The sequence below is a fragment of the Manis javanica genome, chromosome 4 (assembly GCF_040802235.1).
Source record: "Manis javanica isolate MJ-LG chromosome 4, MJ_LKY, whole genome shotgun sequence".
Classification (NCBI taxonomy): Eukaryota; Metazoa; Chordata; class Mammalia; order Pholidota; family Manidae; genus Manis; species Manis javanica.
The window spans coordinates 7676833-7697399 of NC_133159.1; the positions used below are offsets into that span (position 1 = coordinate 7676833).

Consider the following 20567-nt stretch of genomic DNA (forward strand, 5'->3'; position numbering starts at 1 on the left):
GCACTGTTCATATTTTCATCCTTAATCACTACCATTACTATTGTCTCATCATTGTCATCACCATCATTATTATCATCTGACTCTAATTTCATCTCCACCATCAGCGTTTGCTCCTGCTTTTTGTATATGCTTGTCCCCTTTTTGGTACTCCTCCTCTCATTTTTTGCCTAGTCAGACCCTGCTTGTCCTTCACTCATCAGTATGAGTGTCCCTCAGCCCTGACTCACCCAGCCCTCTAGCAGCCTGTGAATACATCAGTTCTAGCACTTTGCACACTGTTGTTTTCTCCTACATACCCGTTCACAGCCCTTGAATATGCTGCTCTAGCCTCACTGTTGTTCCTGGAAAATGCCAGGCATTTCCTACCTATACCTTCACATACCCATGTGGTAGCTCCGGCTCTCCTTTGTCTCTGCCGTGTAGACCTTGTCCATGAGCCCTGACCTGCAGCTGCACTCCAGATTGCTCTCAACATTCCCCTACATTCTTCCCTTCCTTGCTTAATTTTTCTCCAAAGCACTTATCACTGTCTGACATTCTAGATATTTATTGATTAAAATTGATTATTTAGTGTATTTACTAAAATGTAAGTCTCATGAAGGCAGGAATTTTGTTCCTGCCATATACCTAGTTGCCTGGAACAAGTTACTGTGATGTAGAGGAGGAAAAATCACCTTTCCTTTTACCCTTCTGGGTTCTTAGCTGGAGCCCCTGTAACAAAAGGCAGATTAACAAGAGAAAAACATACAACTTTATTTAGTGTTAAGTTTTATGTGACATGTTAGTCTTCACAAGGAAATGGAGACCCAAAGAAGTATTAAACCTGATGAGCATTTTTATGCTGGGTTTGATGAAGAGTGAAAAGTTGTAGAAAACTGTGATAGAACAAAGGGGTAAGAATAATAAACTGAAGAAAAGCCCATTTGTTCAGATTCCTTGTGGGTTTTCCCTGTCAGAGATAGGAGGCTCCTCTCCTCCAGGTGTAGGGAGGGCACCTCTCATGAGGGTTTTAAGTCGTGCTTCAGGAAGAGATTAGACAGTCCTTCCTGTACCTGCTATTTCTTGAGTAACTTCAGCTTAAAATATTCAGAATACCCAAGTGCCCTATTTTTGAGGGGCATGTACTGAGCTCCATCAGTATTATGGTAAACTTAACCAAAAGCAATGAATACCTTTGGTGGCTTTATTTTTTCATAGAAAGTGGCTGTCAGTGCCTTGCATTTTGGAATGTTAATATTACCCTTCTTCCTACACACACACACATACACACGCACTCACTATTAAGAAGGTTCTTTTATTAGGACTTAAGGGAATTGATACATCTGGGACTGTTCATGTTAAACCTAGTCTTTATGATTCTTTATATATTACAAAAAAAATCATATTAAATTCTGCCTCATATCCTCAGAGGGCATCATCTGCTTCTTGCTGTCCTTTTCTAGACATGGTATGTTAAATTATAAAACTCTCTGCCACTTTAACCATGGACTTCTTTCTTAGGAATCGGAGAAGATCATTGCTGAATTGAATGAAACCTGGGAAGAAAAGCTGCGCAAAACAGAGGCCATCAGAATGGAGAGGTCAGGAAGTTAAACTCTGGGAATGTTTCTGATTTTTCTAGGAAATTTTTATTACTTTCATAGTAAGAAAAGATAGAATAGAAATTAAAAACAAAGAACCTTCCCTTCCAAAACACAAAAAATAAACCTGGCTGGGAATTTAGGGCAGTGGAATTTGTACTCTCAAGTGGAATTCACATATATAAATGTTGTTTAGGGAGTCATATGCTTAAATAGTTTTACTGTGTCATACATGTTGCTAGGGAACTATATAAAGATGGATGATATTGAAGGGTAGAGTTTTTAATTTGCAAAAAAGTGCCTTTGATAAAGCTCTCTATGCATCTCTCCTCCCCAGGCTGTTCTGATTATTGTCTTTCAGAGTTATGTTTTCTAAAACCTCCTTGGTAAGAGGTGAAGTAGTCTCAGTTGAAAACTTTTAAAATCCCTCTCCTCTCTTAACCTCTTAGTTCTTTACCCTGAAGATGAACATAACCCAAAAATAGTGCTTTATTGGAATGATTATGCATTTTAAAAATATCGCTCTCTATTTTCCCCCTTCATGGAAAATGAGGCAGAAGTGAGTTAATGTTTGATATAGTGAATGTATTAAATAATTAGGATTTTCTTGTTACAGAAATTTTAAGCTAGGGTTGTTGAAGCAATATGATGGGGGCATAGGAATAACATTTGAGAAAATCACATTTATAGACAGTACTCCATATATCAAAGTTACTTTCTGATTGCTTTCTTAGATTTTGAAGAAATTGTTCTTTAAGTTAGTTGTATGCCCTTAAGGAATATCCCTTCCTTCCTTTTTTTATATTAATAGACATTTGTAAACTATTGTCTGCCTCCAAAGTCAAATGAGACAAAAGTTTTTAATTTAGATGAATGTAACTTTACCTAACATAGGAACATAATTTATTTTGAATGTGCTGTTTCTCTTAAAAATAAGTCCTCATTAATATGGAATTCTTTCACATTTGTATTACTTGACTTCAGAATGAATAGTTGTGTTTGCTCTGCACACTGTTTTCCAGTCATATTAGATGATCTGATTGACATTTGGCATTGATAATTGGATGTGCTTGTTCTTTTTCTAGAGAGGCTTTGTTGGCTGAGATGGGAGTTGCCATTCGCGAAGATGGAGGAACCCTGGGGGTTTTCTCACCTAAAAAGGTAGGAAACAGTGTAGTGAAATTGAAGCAAACAGAAACCCTTTTCATTTGGTGTGGTCACTGAGGTGCTTCATGTCTTTCAAGGCTCACCTTTTCTCCTCCCTTCTTTTTATCTTGAGACTTGGCTTAATTTCAGATATTTCTGATTTCCTCTTACAGCACAAGGGCAGCCTTTTTCTAAAATGCCTGTCATATTTAGTGTTTACAAAAGAAAACCCAAGGCAGTAAATAGTAACTTTCGGTCATGATTCAGTATGTTTATCATCTTCGTTGTTGCTTTTTCTTCAGTTCCCAGTGTCACCTAGCAAACCTCGTTTCAGTTTGGCTACTTTCTCTGTAGATTTTCCCGCAGGTGCCAGCAGCCCTGATTTATAACTCTTTGGAAGCAATTTCACCTGTTCAGGTTTGTGCAGAAAAATACTGCTTCTGTTTGCTTCTACAATTTGTGTCAATAGATAGCCGCTGTACTGAGAAACGCGATTCCTGTCCTCATCCTTCTAGCTGCCTCTGCTTCTTCTTCAGTTTTTTAATAAGAATGACTCCAGTAGTTACCTTCCTATTTACATGATCTTTGTTGTTAGGTAGTAGGTCCTTTTAGCTAATTAGAATATTAAAAGTTTTTTTTCGTAGTTGCTTCTTTGTTATTGTGAGTTACCGGAAATCTGTTATCAAATGGTTATTTTTGTGTGCTTATTATATGGCAATAATAGAACATATATATACTGATGTACAGGGTATGTGCTCCACACCAGTAATAAATGAATGATCCTTCCTTTCAAATGACCTCACATTGGCTATTGAAGAATTCAATATCTTCATGCAAGGGTCTGAAGTGATCTCTTTAATTCAGCATAGAATTGGTGGGAAGTTTTTTATTGGTACTTTTGTTTTATGCAGTGTAAAATATTCCTGTGCTTTTGCTTAGGGTTCTGGTTAGGTTTTTCTGTCAGGGTCACATAACTTTTTTATAAATTCCTGTGTTGTTATCAACAGAAAAGATTGATTTAAAGACATTTTAGATAATATTGTAAAACTGGAACAATAATAATAGTATTTTACATGTTTATGTTCCCAAAGGTCAATGATTTTCAGTTTAATGTTTTTCCTTCAGTGAGGTATTATTTATTCAGATAAATTACTTACAGAGCTTTTAGCAGTTACAGGTTTGGTAGATTTTAGGTTGTGCCTTTGCATGTATCAAGTTTTTTTTTACAGTTATCTATGTTAATTATGTGGAAAATTTTTATGACAACTTATAAAAATGTGGCATGTAACACAAATCATAAATAACTTGAATAAGTGTCATGGTATAAACAGCACAGACTTCCAAATACAGGTATCTGTTTGCAAAGTTTATTCTTACTTTAATTACCCGCTTGCTTTAACTTTCTAGACTTCCTCAGGAAAGAAAGGGATGTACCACTGACCACATCCAGATCAGTTTTAGAACTGGTTTCTGATATGTCAACTTGATTGTGATAACTGTTGTGCAGTGTGTACACCTATTGGGTCAACACATTGCACATCTCACATGCAATGATTAAAAAATCATGCTTAGCCTCAGTATTTTATCTGTCAATCATACCTCAAAACGGGAAAAATACTTTTAAGGCAAGGGGAAAAAAAGAACCTGTTTTGGGGACTCCTTTTTTTAGGCCAGTGTCATGATGGACTTTGAAGAATGCTGTCCACCAAGGACTTTGACTTTCTCTAACCAGCAAAGCTCTTAAGCCACAGAGGCACATGCTGCTTGAAAAGATGTAGAACTTTTCCTAACTTATTTTTGATCATCTTTTGCAGTCCCTTTTCTTAACCCTCTCATCTGACTTTTCTTTATTTTTCCACACTTGCTGACATTATCTTGGGTAGATTTTGACCCCAAGACCATGTGACTTAATTTTGGATTCCACTGGGGTATTTTCACCAAAGAAGGTTGGTTTTTAAAGGATTTTAGAAATATTAAAGTTAGATGAAGGGAATTTGTACAAGATTTGTGTATTAATGAATGTCATTAACTTTAAGTTCTTCTTTAAAGACTGATAAACTGAAGATAATAACTGGGACATGGAAGAACTGATAAAAATTATAGAGGGAAATGATGGGGATGTGGGGACATTTTTATAAAGTAAATGAAAAATTAAGTAGTTCTTTAGATTGTAATGGGGCAAAAACAATTTCCCTTGTACTGGAGGATCTCTATGAGGGCAGATAAGGGGGGTTCAGAGAAGGCCTCTCCCTGCATTTGTTGTTTTCAAGTGCCTGCAGCTCAAAGTCATGATATGTCAAAGCAGCATATTTTGGGGTGGCACATTATGCTAACCTTGAAGATTTTTGTCCATGTGTTTACAAAAATTTTGACTAACCCAACCGGAAAACCAGACTGTCCTAATTTTTCTTTTGTATTTGCCATACTTTGACCTTATCAGGAATTGTATCTTGTTCTTATCCCAGAACTCATGTTTTTAAATAGAATGCTTTAGTGCATTTGGGAAGGCCTGAAGAGAGTGTTTTCTGTTAATTATGGAACTGCAACTAGGAGTCAAAGAAGTCCATCTTCTAGGCACTGTGGGTGACCTAAAAGCCATCAGCCTCCTGTAGGTCCCTATTGTCCCTGCCTTCTCATTGGTACTTACTCTGAATTAATCATCTGTAACCTTTTTCAGACCCCACATCTTGTTAACCTCAATGAGGACCCACTAATGTCCGAATGCCTGCTCTATTACATCAAAGATGGAATTACGAGGTATATTTGTTTCTTCTTTTGGTCCCAGAGTGTTTTCTTTTCTCTTAGATGATTGAATAACTAAAAAGAAGTTGTTAAAAATCTTTTGTAATGATTTGCTGTTTTTCCTGTCTGAAATAGTTACAAACTGTCTTCTCTACTCTTCCCAAATTATGTAAATATTTTAGCCAGCTGAATTGTTAACATAGTTTTTCCCTAAAAGATCCTAAATAAAATCCTTCTAACATCTTAAATGAATTCATTAGGGGTATTAGTTCACTCATGTCTTTTTGTAATGCTGTGTGAATTATGTTGGTATATCATTGCTCTTTGGTTTCTTTTTCTGATGGAAGGAGGCTGATCATATATGAAAATAGAATTTGCAGTTGAAAGCCTCTGATAAAAAAAAGCATTACTTTTTTGCGTGTGCCAAAGAGTATTGGTTGGGAAAAAGAGGTTCATTGTTCGTGGTGCTTTTTGTGTCTGAATTTCCCTGGGAAACACTTTCTTTCCCTTGTGTTCAGGGTTGGCCAAGCAGATGCTGAGCGGCGCCAGGACATCGTGCTGAGTGGGGCTCACATTAAAGAAGAGCATTGTATCTTCAGGAGCGAGAGACATAGTAATGGGGATGGTGAGAATTCCTGGTGCAGCCTTTCCAACACCCTTTTCAGTCTGTGTTATTAGAAATCCCCAAGACTTGCCTGTCTATTTCAGTCATACTTTCTCGTATAATCTAATATTTGAAAATCGAGAAACCTGGGCTGCTTAAAAATGCAGGGGCAGACATAACTACTTTACATAAAAATAGCCTGAACAAAAGGAGCCCTTTTGTTACTGCCAAGAACTGAGCAAGACATAGGCAATTAGGCGTGGTCTTGAATGTTGATTATTTAATAGACAAATAAGAAAGGAGCAAATATCATGGATAATAGGAGACTTGAGGGCCCTGTAGTCTTAACCCAGTAAAATTTGTTTTTGTCTACAAGGGAAGAAAAAGTCAATTTTGATTTTTGCCTCAACAAAGCAACAACACTCTAATGGTATTTTGTACTATATAATTAATTCCTTTCTTAATCAAAATATTAGCTTTTGATCTTAAGTTTTACCTACATCTCATACCTAAGATTTCCACTGGTTTTCAGTTTTTTTTACAGACTGAACTGTCAGATACCACCAAAACTACCATTTCCTGTCTTCTGAGGTTTGCCAAATTCATTTAAATGCTTCTATCTTAGCCACAGCCCTAATTCTGGAGCCTTAAAATGAACTATTCTGTACATGCTCAGCCACTTGGTTGGTTGCAGGAGTCTATGCTAGTTACCCTGAATTCTCATAGTCAACTGTTTTCCGTTATTTTATTCCAGTGGTTTATGATGCTAATATTAGTTTGCATTCCTCTTAGTAATCGTGACCCTAGAGCCCTGCGAACGCTCGGAAACCTATGTAAATGGCAAGAGGGTGGCCCAGCCTGTTCAGCTGCGCTCAGGTGAGACTGGGAGAGGTTTGAAGTTCCCAGCAAAGAACACAAAACTTGTGTGAGCAACTCTTTTAATTTTGACTCTTTGCTGAAAGGCTGATGTGTGATAGTCCAGCATTAGGACTTGTGTACTTACTTGTAGAACTCTAAAAGCTATGTTTTTTGCGTTAGGGAAAGTGAAGTTATTAACCAAGATCCATACTTTTGAAAAATCATTTCTTAACCATATTTCTGTTTTGTGCTAGGAAACCGCATCATCATGGGTAAAAACCATGTATTTCGTTTTAACCATCCGGAGCAAGCACGAGCTGAGCGGGAGAAGACCCCTTCTGCTGAGACCCCCTCTGAGCCTGTTGACTGGACATTTGCCCAGAGAGAGCTTCTGGAAAAACAAGGAATTGATATGAAACAGGAAATGGAGAAAAGGTAATGCACAAATACGAAATGGCCCACATGACTATCACTCCTTTTAAACATACAGTAGTGTTCATGGCATAGCTCAATGATTTCACAATTGATTCTTTCCTCTCGCACTTCCTTTTTCCCTGTAGGCTACAGGAAATGGAGATCCTGTACAAAAAGGAGAAGGAAGAGGCGGATCTTCTCTTGGAGCAGCAGAGGCTGGTAGGAATCCTTATCGATCTGTTTGGGAAAGGGCGGCTGGCTGTCACACCACCCTGCGCCACAGATGAGCACGCCCCAAATGCTTACCCAGCCCTCGCTGATCCCATACACCATTCTCTCATTTCCTTCATGGAGAGCAAACTCACATCTCCTGGTAGCCTTAGCCTGAAAGACTGTCCAGAAAGGTGCTACTCTGTGCCTTTTATGTCTTACAATCAAATCTTTACTTCTATCAAAACCAAGTGCTTTTTGAGGAAAGAGTGGGAGTTTTTCTGGTAGCCCTTGCCTCTCGGTAGTGGAGTTGAGTATACATCAGTGGTGGTTCTTTTAATAACATACTATTCTGAATATTGAATTTGGTAGGTGTTTGCCTTGGTTTTGTTTCTGACCACCGGGTAGTACTAATTCTCTGCTCTGGGCTGACTTGGGGATTGTTCTTGTGCAGACTTTTTTTTTTTTTTTTTAGTTAAATTGTGTCTAGAAGTGTTCCTGCACAGTTGCATGTGTTAATCCTTTTCTGTTCCCCTGCATGGAGTCTGAATTCTCAGTAAGGGTCGCCGTGGCATGTGCGATGACTGGAAGCAAGGGCAACACAATCAGCTCAGAGATGAGAGGGAAACTTGGTATCTCTTGGTTGAAAAAGAGCTTGGGTGAGCCACTGGTTTAAGGTCGCAGCTTATAATACTAATGGCTTGAGCATTTATGATGTTAATTGATGTTTCACATTTAATAGAAACTAAATTCATAAATAAATAAGTTGATCCATTAGTTAAATTTAAGATTTATGGACTTCTTTTAAGATAAGGAGATAATAGGGAGAAAGGTGAGGTACTGGTTTCTTCCCCTAGTGTGAAGTACAGCATGTGCACCGCGTGCTAACTACGGCCGGAACAGCTGTGCTCTGCTTTAGAGAAGAGATGCTATTGCTACATGGGCCCGCAAAGCCAAGGACTTGTGCAAGAGCATCCTTTTCCAGGGCAACTCAGTTCTCAGGCTTGGCAGTGAGCTAAACCAGTCAGTTTGTTGTCTTGGAAATTATAATAAAGCCTGAAAAAAAATGGATTGTAAGAATAAAGCAAATATTTGGTCTAAGATAATAGTAGTGTTACAGTTTCTATTGGAGGCCTACTTGGCATTTAATTCTTAATGAAAACAGATTTAATTACAATGTGATTAGGGGCTTGAAAGGTTTGTGACACATGAAGGAGCCAATATCTTAGTAATGTAGTGTAATCTAATAACATGCCTCTGACGGTCTGTATGAGATAAAATCAAGACAAGTATGATTAAGCTGTATTTATTGTTAACAGTAGTGCCTTATATTTGTGTAATGCTTTGAAATTTACAGTGAGCTTTAACATCCATGTTATTTATTTATTTATTTTTGGATTCCTGAAATTGCCCCCTTTGGTAGGTATATGTGTAAATAAAATAATATTTCCTCCAGTTTATAGTTAAGGAAACCCACGGTAAAAAATGCTGTCTTGCCCACTCTTAAGCACCTGTTAAATCATGGCTCTGGGCTTAAACTTAAACTTGGGTCCTCTGACTTGTTTCAGTGCTCTGTCCAGTAGTAGAGCAGTGCTTCCCACCCACTTGGCAGTCTTGTTAAAACTCAGATCATCAGATCCGGGGTGGGACCTGAGATTTTGCATTTCAGACAAGCTCCCAGGTGATGCTCATGCTGCTAGTCCCAGGCTAGGAGTGAAAGCATAGTGAAGGCTGATGCTCTCTATAGCCAAGAGCTGATGGTCATTCTGTGCTCTGAAATAAAGATGATGACCATTAAATAAGAGAGAGGAAATGTTTCTGAGACACATGTAGTTTCCAGTGGGCCATTTAGTTTGCAAGTAATTAAATTCTGGTTGTCAGTTGCTCTGTGTATATCAAAGCAAGGTAGGATTTTAAGAGCAGCTCTTTAAAATGAGGGGAGGTTTCTTTCCTAAGTCCAACTCTCTGTTCCACTTACATTTCTGGTCTTCAAGGGGAATTGATTTCTAATGCTTTAACCTGAAGAATATCTAGTAGCAGTAACAATACTGAATGGAAAACATATTTTTATGACCCTATATTGGTCAACCAACAGATATATATTTCTAAGCACCTTATGAATAAACACTGAGAGGATACAATGGAATTATTCTGTAAATGTTTATTTAATATTTATTATATGTAATCATTTTTTCATAATGACAGAATTAAAAAATGGAATTCAAACTCCTGAGTTTTCTATTGTGATAGTTACCCAAATGTGACACATTGTTATCTTGAGCATTCTTACAGTTGGTGCTCTATTATATACCTGGTCCTTTCTGTGTTTGCCTTTTTACACATGTATTTTGGGTTCTCTCTTCTGTTTACTTCAGTTTCTTGCAGAGTTTCTTCAGGAGGCCCAATTTGCTTTTGGTATTTAACGAAAACAGAAGTATCATTTAATCACGTGTGAATTGGCCAAACCTTAGTAGTTTTTCCAACCCTGTAATAAATGAATATAAATTACCTTAAAATCTTCTTTTTGACATGAGAGAGGATTTACATCTTGGCACATAAAACTTTGTATACAGAGTCTTTAGTGTCATGGTCAGTGTGTGATAGGGGATATATTTGAGCTGTGAGAACATACTCTGTAGACTCAATATGACAGTATTTCAAAAAGAAAGGAAATTATGGCCACTTGATTTAATTTGAGTTCTTTGGGATTTATGTAGACTCTCTTATTTATTTATGAGTTTAAGGACATAACTTTGTTTCCCAAGTGTGATATTAAAGCAATTATTAGAATATTCATTCTTTCCTAAATTAGGTAGTATTCATTTCATCCTTAAGCAATTTTAAAAGGAAAAGAAGCAAGGAAAAAAAAGTGATAGTTGTTAATTATGTGGGAAGAGTTAAAGAGAGTTTATGTTCTATAAAACTCAGTTTACATTAATGTTTGCAAGAAAGTCTACTTCATTCTCTAAAGTTTATTAGTGTCATCTTTTATCACTTAAGACTAGCCATTCTGATTTTTTAAACCAAAAATGAAACGAAAACATAGCATAGAGTCTGTAAATGTAGCTTTCTCTGCCTTTCTTAATTAAATTTTCAAAGAGGTTGGGGTTATAAATGGGCTTAGCATCCATTTATAGACCAGCAGAAGTAATGCAAATGCATCATCTCTAAATTCAGGGACCAAAAATTATTGTCATTATTGTTAAAGGTTATTGTTTCCTAGAAAGTAACTATACATAGAAATCTTTGGTCTGAAAAACAAGACACCATTTATCAGTTTTGATTCATTAAAAAAAATAAAACCCTTTACTAGAGATAATTTTGGTAATCACAGCCAAGTAAAAGACTGTTAAATAAGAATACTTTCATTTCCTGGACAGTCTTACACTACTCTTACAGTAATTAGTTTCTTTTCCCAGGATCTTTATTTCCCAAATAGAAACTCTTCCTTAATCCTGTCCATCATAGGGAATTCAAAATCCAACATTGCTTTTATTTAGATCCATGTTATCAAGATTTGCTTGTGTTAGTTAAGAACCATTGGTCATTATCCAAATAGCCCTTGATAATATTAAGTTGTGAAGTCAGGCTGCTGTGTCAGGCCTAAATAAAGTTTTTGGAAAAGAGGTAACAGTGCAGAGATAGCCAGAAAGAAAGACAGTGAGGTAGAGATAACATTTGAAAGTGAATTCATTTTACATAAGCAGAATAGATGTAATCTTTTGTGTTTTATGTGTTGATAGGAAGAATTGTCATTTAAAGTGATATTCCTTAAATAGCTAGAAATGCCATGGGTTTTCATAGATAGAAAACATCTCTAAGTTGTATTTATGAAAATGTTAAATGATGTTCAATGAAAGTATATTTGCCTAGTTTATGTTCTGGAAATTTATTTCTTAAAATCTTGGAGATGAGGCATTTATTGGTTTAAGTGCCAATATTGTGAAAAACAAAAATGCATACCTACTATAAGGATCCTTTTTTTATGCTTCCTTGTTCTGTGGATAACAAACCTTAATTATACAAATGAAATAGATCAATTTGGCATTACACAAGAAAATTGCAAACCCACTATATGCTCGTGGACAGATAAGTTTCAAAACCCTCTTGTCTTCTAGGAAAAACATTTTGGTTGATAAGAACCTCATGTGGTCTCATAATAGGGATTCTTAGCATTTTTAACATTATCCCTGTTTGCTTTTTTCTACTCTCTCATCTTCTAACTTTTTTCTAGGGCTGCTCTTTTTAGTAAAGCTAAACAAAATGTGGCATCCTACAGCCTTACTAACCTTTGTTAATCCGCCTGCTCGTCACATCTTGTATGGCATCTGTGCTCACTCCTGGGGGAAAGAGCCTCTGGAAGAAGCAACAGCAGTAACCAAGGCAAATGTGGGGAAGTGGCTGCATGGTGTTAGCATGTATGGGGTGTGGATTTTACTTCATTTTCTTGAGACAGTGGAGATGTTATTTCATACCATTTCGTTAATAACTTCATTTGATCTTAGAGGGAGAGACTCACCCACTGTGTCAGTCCTCCTAAGAAATTTGATTGCTAATTTCATCATTTGAGCCAGAACGTGGAAATTCGAATTAGCATTAACTAAACAAATCTTTATATTAATTATAATCTAGATATGCATATGTCTTAATAGACTTGCACATCATGTAAGGATTTTTTGTTTTGTTTTGTTTCACTTCTTAGTTTTTTTAGTTTTGTTTTTAAATTTGGTTAAGGCTTTTTGCTTGCTTTTTCTTCGATTTGATTTTCCTTTTTTACATTTTAATTTTGGTTGTTTTGGGGCCATTTTTTGATTTTGTTTTTCCAAAGGACGCGGATTCTGATAGCGGGGATGATTCTGACAAGAGGTCCTGTGAGGAGAGCTGGAAACTGATTACTTCCCTGAGAGAAAAGCTACCTCCCAGCAAGTTGCAAACCATTGTAAAAAAATGTGGCCTCCCCAGCAGTGGGAAGAAACGAGAACCAATTAAAATGTACCAAATCCCCCAAAGAAGGCGCCTGAGTAAAGATTCCAAATGGGTAACCATCTCAGATCTTAAGATTCAGGCCGTAAAAGAGATATGCTATGAGGTTGCCCTCAACGATTTTAGGCACAGTCGGCAGGAGATTGAAGCCTTGGCCATTGTTAAGATGAAAGAGCTTTGTGCCATGTATGGGAAGAAAGATCCCAATGAGCGGGACTCCTGGAGGGCAGTGGCCAGGGATGTCTGGGACACTGTTGGTGTTGGGGATGAGAAGATTGAAGACGTGATGGCCAGTGGTAAAGGCGGAACTGATGTAGATGACCTCAAGGTTCACATAGACAAGCTGGAAGATATTTTGCAAGAAGTCAAAAAGCAAAATAATATGAAAGATGAGGAGATAAAAGTCTTAAGAAATAAGATGCTCAAAATGGAGAAAGTCTTGCCCCTCATTGGATCTCAGGAACAGAAAACCCAAGGACACCACAAAGCAAAGGAGCCTGTTGGTGCAGGTGTGAGTAGCAAGTCTGAGAATGATGCAGGTAAAGGAGACAGTGGAGAACTTGGGAAAGAAGAGCGTGTTTCCCAGCTGATGAACGGGGATCCAGCTTTTAGACGTGGGCGCCTGCGCTGGATGAGGCAAGAACAAATAAGGTTTAAGAACCTGCAACAACAGGAGATAACAAAGCAGCTGCGTCGGCAGAATGTGCCTCATAGGTTCATCCCTCCTGAGAACCGGAAGCCCCGGTTCCCCTTTAAGAGCAACCCTAAACACAGAAACTCTTGGAGTCCTGGGACGCATATCATCATAACAGAAGATGAGGTAATAGAGCTTAGAATTCCAAAAGATGAAGACGGAAGAAAGGGAAATAAAGAGGAGAGCCAAGAGAAAGAGGGTAGAGCAGCTTCTAAGGATCCCCAGTTACCATGGGGCTCTCAGGGCATGCGAAGTCAAGATCACATCCAAGTTAGCAAGCAGCATGTTAATAATCAACCACAGCCACCTCAGTTACGCTGGAGAAGCAATTCTCTCAATAATGGCCAACCGAAAAGTACCTGCTGCTCAGCGTCTGCCTCCGCAGAATCGTTGAACTCGCACAATGGTCACCCCACCGCTGATCTGCAGACTTTCCAGGCGAAGCGCCATATTCACCAGCACCGTCAGTCTTACTGTAATTATAACACTGGAGGTCAGTTAGAGGGCAGTGCAGCCAATTCCCATCAGCCGCAGACTGACAAACCCAACCACTGTAACCAGTTTGTGACACCTCCACGGATGAGGCGGCAGTTCTCAGCTCCCAATCTCAAAGCTGGTCGAGAAACCACAGTATAAGTTACTGGACAAACTTGAAACCTTGGTGGAGGAAACAGGTGGTGATAGCTCATGGTTTGAGTTGGTTCTAGGCTTGGCCTTGAGTTCCTGCTATTTACATTATGATTTTAATGTTGTGTTCCTACAAATATTAATTGATTGAATATTGTTAAAACATAAAACACTGGTGAATGTTCCAACACCTCCCTTTTGTTTGTATACCATAAATGGGCAGTTTCTGGAATTCCGGACAAAACACTGAAACCTCCCTTCTTTTTGTGAGACTCTTTTCCTTTCTTGGTAATATACTTACACACACAGACCAGTCTTGTTTTGGTGTAACTGAGGTATGTTTTTATGATACCTATAAATTGACCTGATAATCCAGAAAGAGCTGCCTCTTGGTTTATGCAGACATTCAAAAGGGGAATTTGATTTGTAAAATTAAGTGTCTACTGTTTCCCCATAAATGTTAGACATTAGTTTAATAACATGCAGCTGTGTGGACACAGCTTTGGCTTTCTTATCCATGTCTGTTCCTTTCTTTAAATTGGAATTTTTGTAAGCCAAAACTAAAAGTCTTTGGACTTATTTTATAGTATACAGCTTTGCATCTCCCACAGAACTTCCACATCATTCTTCTATATTTTTCATAGAACTGATCCTAGGTTCTTTTTCTTTTGAATGTATCAGTATGTGTATGAAATTTGTCATAATACTGAAATCTTGGCTCTGTATTTGGATTTGTTTGTAGTTTGCATTTTGAACTTTTAACATATCATTTCTTACACACACTGAATTATTCACCAAAATCATGCCAACAGAAAAACCAACAAAATACTTGTATGCTGCTTTGAGCAGTATATGTGTTATAGGGAGTTTATTTGGTGGAGAGAGGGAAGAGGTGCAACACAAGGAGACTATAGTATATGGCTGTGTACATTTTCAGTAGATGAAATAATGAAATAAGTTCACTTTGGTTGGGTTTAGAATAAGGAGATGATGTGTACTAAACTGTTCTTTGGTTGACAGTTATAATGCTCACAGAGATGCAAGCAAGGAAAGAGAAGTCCTGATAAACATTTATTGTATCAATACCTCATTTTATTATGTTGTGGTCTCAGTTTGCCTCACTGGAGAATCCACTAAAAAAAATGGATTTTAATGTGAAGAAAAGAATAGTGTTCTACATCCTTCCTCATCTCTTGAACTTGTCAGCAACTTTAAGAGGCAGTGTGAAGAGCCAGTGATGTCTGAGGCCGTGTTATTAAAGATTCCTAAGTCACACCAAGTCATCTATCAACCACTTGTCTTTCAGATGGTGTGAAAAATTACAGCCAAGATAGCAATTAACATTCAAGGAAGTCTTAAAAATTGTGATTTATATAGAGTTTTTTCCTTTGCGTGTGGGCACTATGCTTTTTTAGAACATGTTATTTTTAATCATAGTATTTTTTCTTTGTTTCTAAGTAAATGCTTTCTTAATGCACAGAAAGTTGCTTCCAATTAACTTTGGGTGATATTTTTCTTTCATAGCTAGAATAGTCCTAGTCTTCAACTGCGGTTTTGTGGCAGAGTAGACATGCGTGAATGATGCTTGTAATGTGTAGTCTTAATTGAGGTGACAAGCTCCTGTACCAGTGTGGTTTGAATGTATTTGGTAGGCGACTCCAATTCAGTCACTTCAGTGCATCAAACCCCAATTGTCCTTTATTCTTGTTAGACATAGATATGTTAACTATTCCTTTCCTGCAAAAAAAAAAAAAAAAATCGTGTTCTACTACAGGTTTCCCTGCTGTCTGAAAGTACAGCATTCCTATGAAGACTTTCATAAGCTGAAATAGTGCAGAACAAAGAAGCAATTGCCATTAGTTTACAGGGAAAAATTCTGAGGGTTCCCAGACCGAAAAAATGACCTGTCTCAGGCTTTTCTGATACCTTAGGACAGATGTTGCGAATGGATGCACAAAATGAATTGAGATAAAGCACAGATGCACACAGACATGGTTCAGAGCTCTGGCAGCTTAATGCCATGATACTGCCGTGTGCTTCCGGGGAATGAGCTCAGCAGGGCCCCTCTCGCTGCTGGCGGTGCGTGCTGCTCTGTAATGGCTCACTGCAAAACCAATGCTGAACACTATTTAGTTTTTTGCCTTTTTAATAAAAGTGAAAATCCTCTTTGGATTTCTTTTGGTCAGCAAAAATAGGTACTAATATGGGTCTTTCATAAAAAGGAAATGGCATGACATGAACTTTCAGAAAGCAGGGGATACTTGTATTAATAATAATAATTATTCATCTTTCAACTTTGTAGCACCCATGGGTGCTCATTTCCTTAACTAGAGATAGTGTAGGTTAGGCCTATATGTTTTCATTTTTATGGTGGCCTTTTAATCCACCATGGAAAGGTGCCTCCCTTTTCCACTGAAAAGTGGGGGTGAGTTTCTACTGGTGATCAGGTCACACTGTAGAATGAAAAGTAATGCAGTATTTTCATTTACAAGCGTGGGTTGTGGCAAGCACTATATCCACAGAATTGGATATTCCCAAGAATTAGGTTTGTGTTTGTGCTTCATCTGCTGATGCAGGTACACTCATATTGATGAAATGTTTAGGAGCCCTTGATTTCAGATGGCCAGAAAGAAATGAACCAAGGTTTGATTGATTGCCATTTATGTCCCATCATGCACTTCAGGGCAGATGGCTTGTCTTAAAAAAATAAGTCTGTGTGAATAAAATGCCTTAAATATCTCTCTTACTAAATAAGTAACTAGTGCCTTGCTTTTGTGAGCTCCTGGTATAGACTAAAATGCTTTGTTTTTTAATTTGACAGTCTCTCTCCCTAGGCTTAAATACCGCAAGACCAAAGAAAAATGGTCATCATTAAACAATTATTATTTTGTTGAAGTATTTCTTGCTATTATCACAACAAAATGAAAAAAAAGTGTTTGTGCTATTGAAATTATATGATCTGACAATAACGGAATTGTAGAGGAGCCCTAAGTAATTGGTATAGTTTTACAAACCAAAATGGTATTCCTTGGAGTGTTAAAAAAGACATTCTGTTTATCTAATAGGTCTCAACCAAAGGGTTTTCCTTTATTTTTGCTCGTAATTCTTTTTAGCACTTCAAATTATTTCTCATTTCACTGGAAATGCAATGAATAGGAATCGTTTATTCCATTGAAGTGACTTGAAGTGACCTCTCATGCTTTAGGTGCAGGTTGATGCTCAAACAAACAACACGACACAGAGTTTGCCACACTGATGTCTGCATTACAGGCCGTCAGACACAGGAAGTTACATAGATTTCCTCTGGTCAGCTGCTTTCCCCTGTGCCTTACGGGCCCTTTGTAGACTTGCCTTAGTGATTTGTACAAAAGCCTGGGAGGAGTGGCTGCTGCCATGTGCTGGTATGCCTTACTGAAGATGCCTTCCTAGGTGCCGTGCAAAGCAAGTATTTGTCCTATACTGTCAGAGCCAGATTCTGCATTTTAAGCATTTTCATAATTGTCCAGTTTATTGTGTCTTTCCAAGATTTTAAATTTGCTCTAGATAGTTAGTTTGAACCACTCTAGGTTGTGAAATGTATTGGTTTCCTGCCATCATTACTGTAAAAAGTCATGAACCTGTTTGTTAACAAACTATGGATTTCTCCCCCAATTTCTGAAAAAAATGCTTGAAGATTGTCTTTGAGTGTAAGACCTATCTTTTCAGAAAGGGAGAGTTAGTTTGTAATATTGAAAATAAAGTCCTCGTTCAATAAAAGCTGAAATCATCTATTAAAAGTGTTATTTCTCTCTGATGTGGGAGGAGGGAAAAGTGAAACAGGTTGTGCTAATTAAACCTGGTTTTGACTTTTACTGCTTTTTCATCTGAAGATGATTGCAAATCAAATATTTTTTTATATATTTCTACATGAACTTGATTAAAACTTTCACTTTTGTCCCTTTTCTCAAAATTCTTTCTTAAGTGGGATCTTTAACCCCTACTTTATCCTACATTTTATTTAAATAAAAACTTTTCTAGTATAGGATAAGTTTACCTTAAACTGTTTTTAACTTTTTTATTATATAATCTTGGTTTGAGGTTTTTAAAATATAAAATGTATATTTCCCTTCATATGGGTACGTACTAAATTTCTGAAAAGCTTTGAGTAACTCCATCTAGCTTTTCTTTTCTCCTTTAGCCACTGCTTTTCTCCTCCCAGAGTACTGGTGTGCTAGAAGTGAAACAGGACAAAGCAGATTTTTCTGGAGCGAATCACCAGTCTTATTGAACATTTGGACGTGATATTATTTTCTATATTGAACACAACACAGTCATACATTATGGAGTAGAATATAAAATCTACCTAAGTTTTTTCCCCCCCTGAGTTTTTACTGTGAGCTTTGGACCTTGAGATAAATGTTATGATTGGATTAGTCTGTTTCAGACCCCATACACTTTCCCTTAAGGTACTTTGTGTTTCTCTGCTATTGGATAAACTGGTGGAAAAGTTGCCGAGATGCGGCCATTTCCAGGGTGGCACAGATTCCAGCATGGTATATGTGCAATGATGGTTGTGTGCACCAGGGGGTGGGTGTTGCAGCAGGGACAGTGGAAAAAGGGTTTTGAAGGAGAAAGCCCTGAGCCAAGAGCCGAGTCCCAGAGTACAGCTGGGAATTTATCCAGGTGAAGAATGGTAGGGTAAGGGAGGAAGCATGTCCGGTCTAGGGAACTACAGGTAACTTGGGGTGGTCAGAACACGAGCTCTGTGTCAGGGAATGCTAAGAGATGAGAGGGCTTATGGGAATAAGGGCCAGATTATGACTTGCTAAGGAGTTGGAGTTTTATATTGAGCATGATTGGGAAGCTGCCAAATGATTTTATATAGGGAGATTGCATTATTGGATTTGTATTTTAGAAATGGCCAAAGGTTGGATTAGAGGATGGATTGGAAGGAGGCAAATTCAGAGCCCAGTGCTTCCGTTGGAAAGTTGCTGTATGAATTAAATGAGAAAGAATGCTTTCCAATCAAAAGTGGAGAAAAAGGATAGATGATTTGGAAGTAGAATCAACAGATAAGTTATTAGTGGGTGGGATAAACCCTGTGTATACAACCCACAAGGTGATAAATGCTTTCACTTGGATCATGATGGGAAAGTAAAGGAAATGAGACCAACACAGGACTGGGATTGGGAGAAAATGGGAGCTGTTCAGGTCTAAAAATAGGTTTTGTGAGACCCCTAGAGGGACAGATGTGAGACTGTCCAAACAGTGCTGCAGGTGGTGAGCACATTTAGGTGTTGACAAGACCTGGGCCATGATCTCTCCTGCCATTAAAAGAGGAAGGCAATAATACCAAAAGGAGCCAAGCTGCTAATGTCAAAAACAGCGTTAACCAGAAAACCCAGAGTGGTGACATTGATTGTACCTTAAATGCCATCTCTTCAGAGCTGTTCTAATTGTGGCACCACTGTCTTTTTCCTAGAGTACTGCAGTAGCTGTCCAATTTGTCTCTTCCCTTCTATTCTTGACTCCTATACTCCGTGGTCTACAGAGCAACCAGCATCGTCTTTTAAAAACAAATCAGGTCATATCAATGGCCTCTGGTAGCTTCCCATTGCATTTTAAGATCTGAACTTCTTATACCTTACATACCTTGTAAGGCTTTGCATGTTTGGCTGCCTGCCTCTCTGACTTCATCTCTTGACATTCTCACACTGCAGGTACTTTGGACTTTTGTTTCTTAATCATTCCAAGTTTGTTCCCACCTCTGGGCTTTACACTTCCGTAAGACTGGGATCCTTCTTCATCATGCTTAATTCCTCTTCCAGATCGGTGCTGACATGCCACTTCTGTCCCACCCCACCTCAGGACAACTCTATTTTAATTATGATAACCTATAGTTATGTTGTCCATGCACTTGTTTGGTTTTTCTTTGAGAGTGCCAGCTCACCTAGAATAAATACCTTATCTGTCACATTTGCTTCGCTCATCCTTATGCATTATTCAGACTAGTAATCAGAATCCACCGAGTAGCTGATGGGAACTCAGAGGGCTGGACCCCCCCAGAATTTCTGAGTTAGGAGGTCTGGGTGGGGCCTGGTCATTTGCATTTCTGGTGAATTCCCCAGTGATAGTAATGCTACTGGACCAGCAGCCACCTTTGAGAACCATTGGTTAGAATGGGGGTGGCAAACTTTCTGTAAAGGGCCAGAGAGTAAATATTCCAGGCTTTGTGGGCTCATCTCTGTCACAACTACTCAACTGTACTGTTATATCAGAAAAGCAGCAATATGCAGAGGAATAGACATAGCTATGTTCTGATAAAACTTTATTTACAATATAGGCAGTAGGCTAGATCTGGCCCACAGGCCACGTTTGCCAACCTTGATCTAGAAGATAGTCATTTTGAGAACTATTAACTAGAAAGTCAGTGGGTGACTGTATCTGGTCTAGAGGACAGACACATGCCAGACGCTGGGGATTCTGTGGTGAATGGCAGACCCCTGGGCTCAGGACATTCACAGAGTTATTAAGGAGATTGCCACAAGACAAACAGTCGCACCAATAGTTACACAGTACCTTTGTGACAAATGCCATGAGGGGGAAAACGGGGTGCTCTGAAAGTTTACAGCCAGGCAACTTGAGAGTGAAAACTGGCCTTTCCTGGCTCTCAGCTGATGGCTTTTCATTTTGTTTCACTGAGGAAAAGAAGCAGTCAGAAGAAACTTCC

General features: G+C 38.2%; 1 protein-coding gene across 12 annotated transcripts in view; it reads left to right on the forward strand.

Moving 5' to 3' along the window:
* KIF1B (kinesin family member 1B) overlaps nt 1-20567 on the forward strand; it is a 132070-nt gene that overhangs the window by 60850 nt on the left and 50653 nt on the right. For 11 of the 12 annotated variants that reach the window (XM_036999718.2, XM_036999731.2, XM_073233171.1 and 8 more), the window contains 7 exons: nt 1501-1580; nt 2666-2741; nt 5404-5483; nt 5987-6093; nt 6865-6948; nt 7185-7365; nt 7491-7563. In XM_036999718.2, the coding sequence (XP_036855613.2) occupies nt 1501-1580; nt 2666-2741; nt 5404-5483; nt 5987-6093; nt 6865-6948; nt 7185-7365; nt 7491-7563 (681 nt within the window). Of the gene's footprint in view, nt 1-1500; nt 1581-2665; nt 2742-5403; nt 5484-5986; nt 6094-6864; nt 6949-7184; nt 7366-7490; nt 7564-12382; nt 17622-20567 lie in introns of those variants that run through there. The other variant, XM_036999737.2, reaches the window with a different exon arrangement.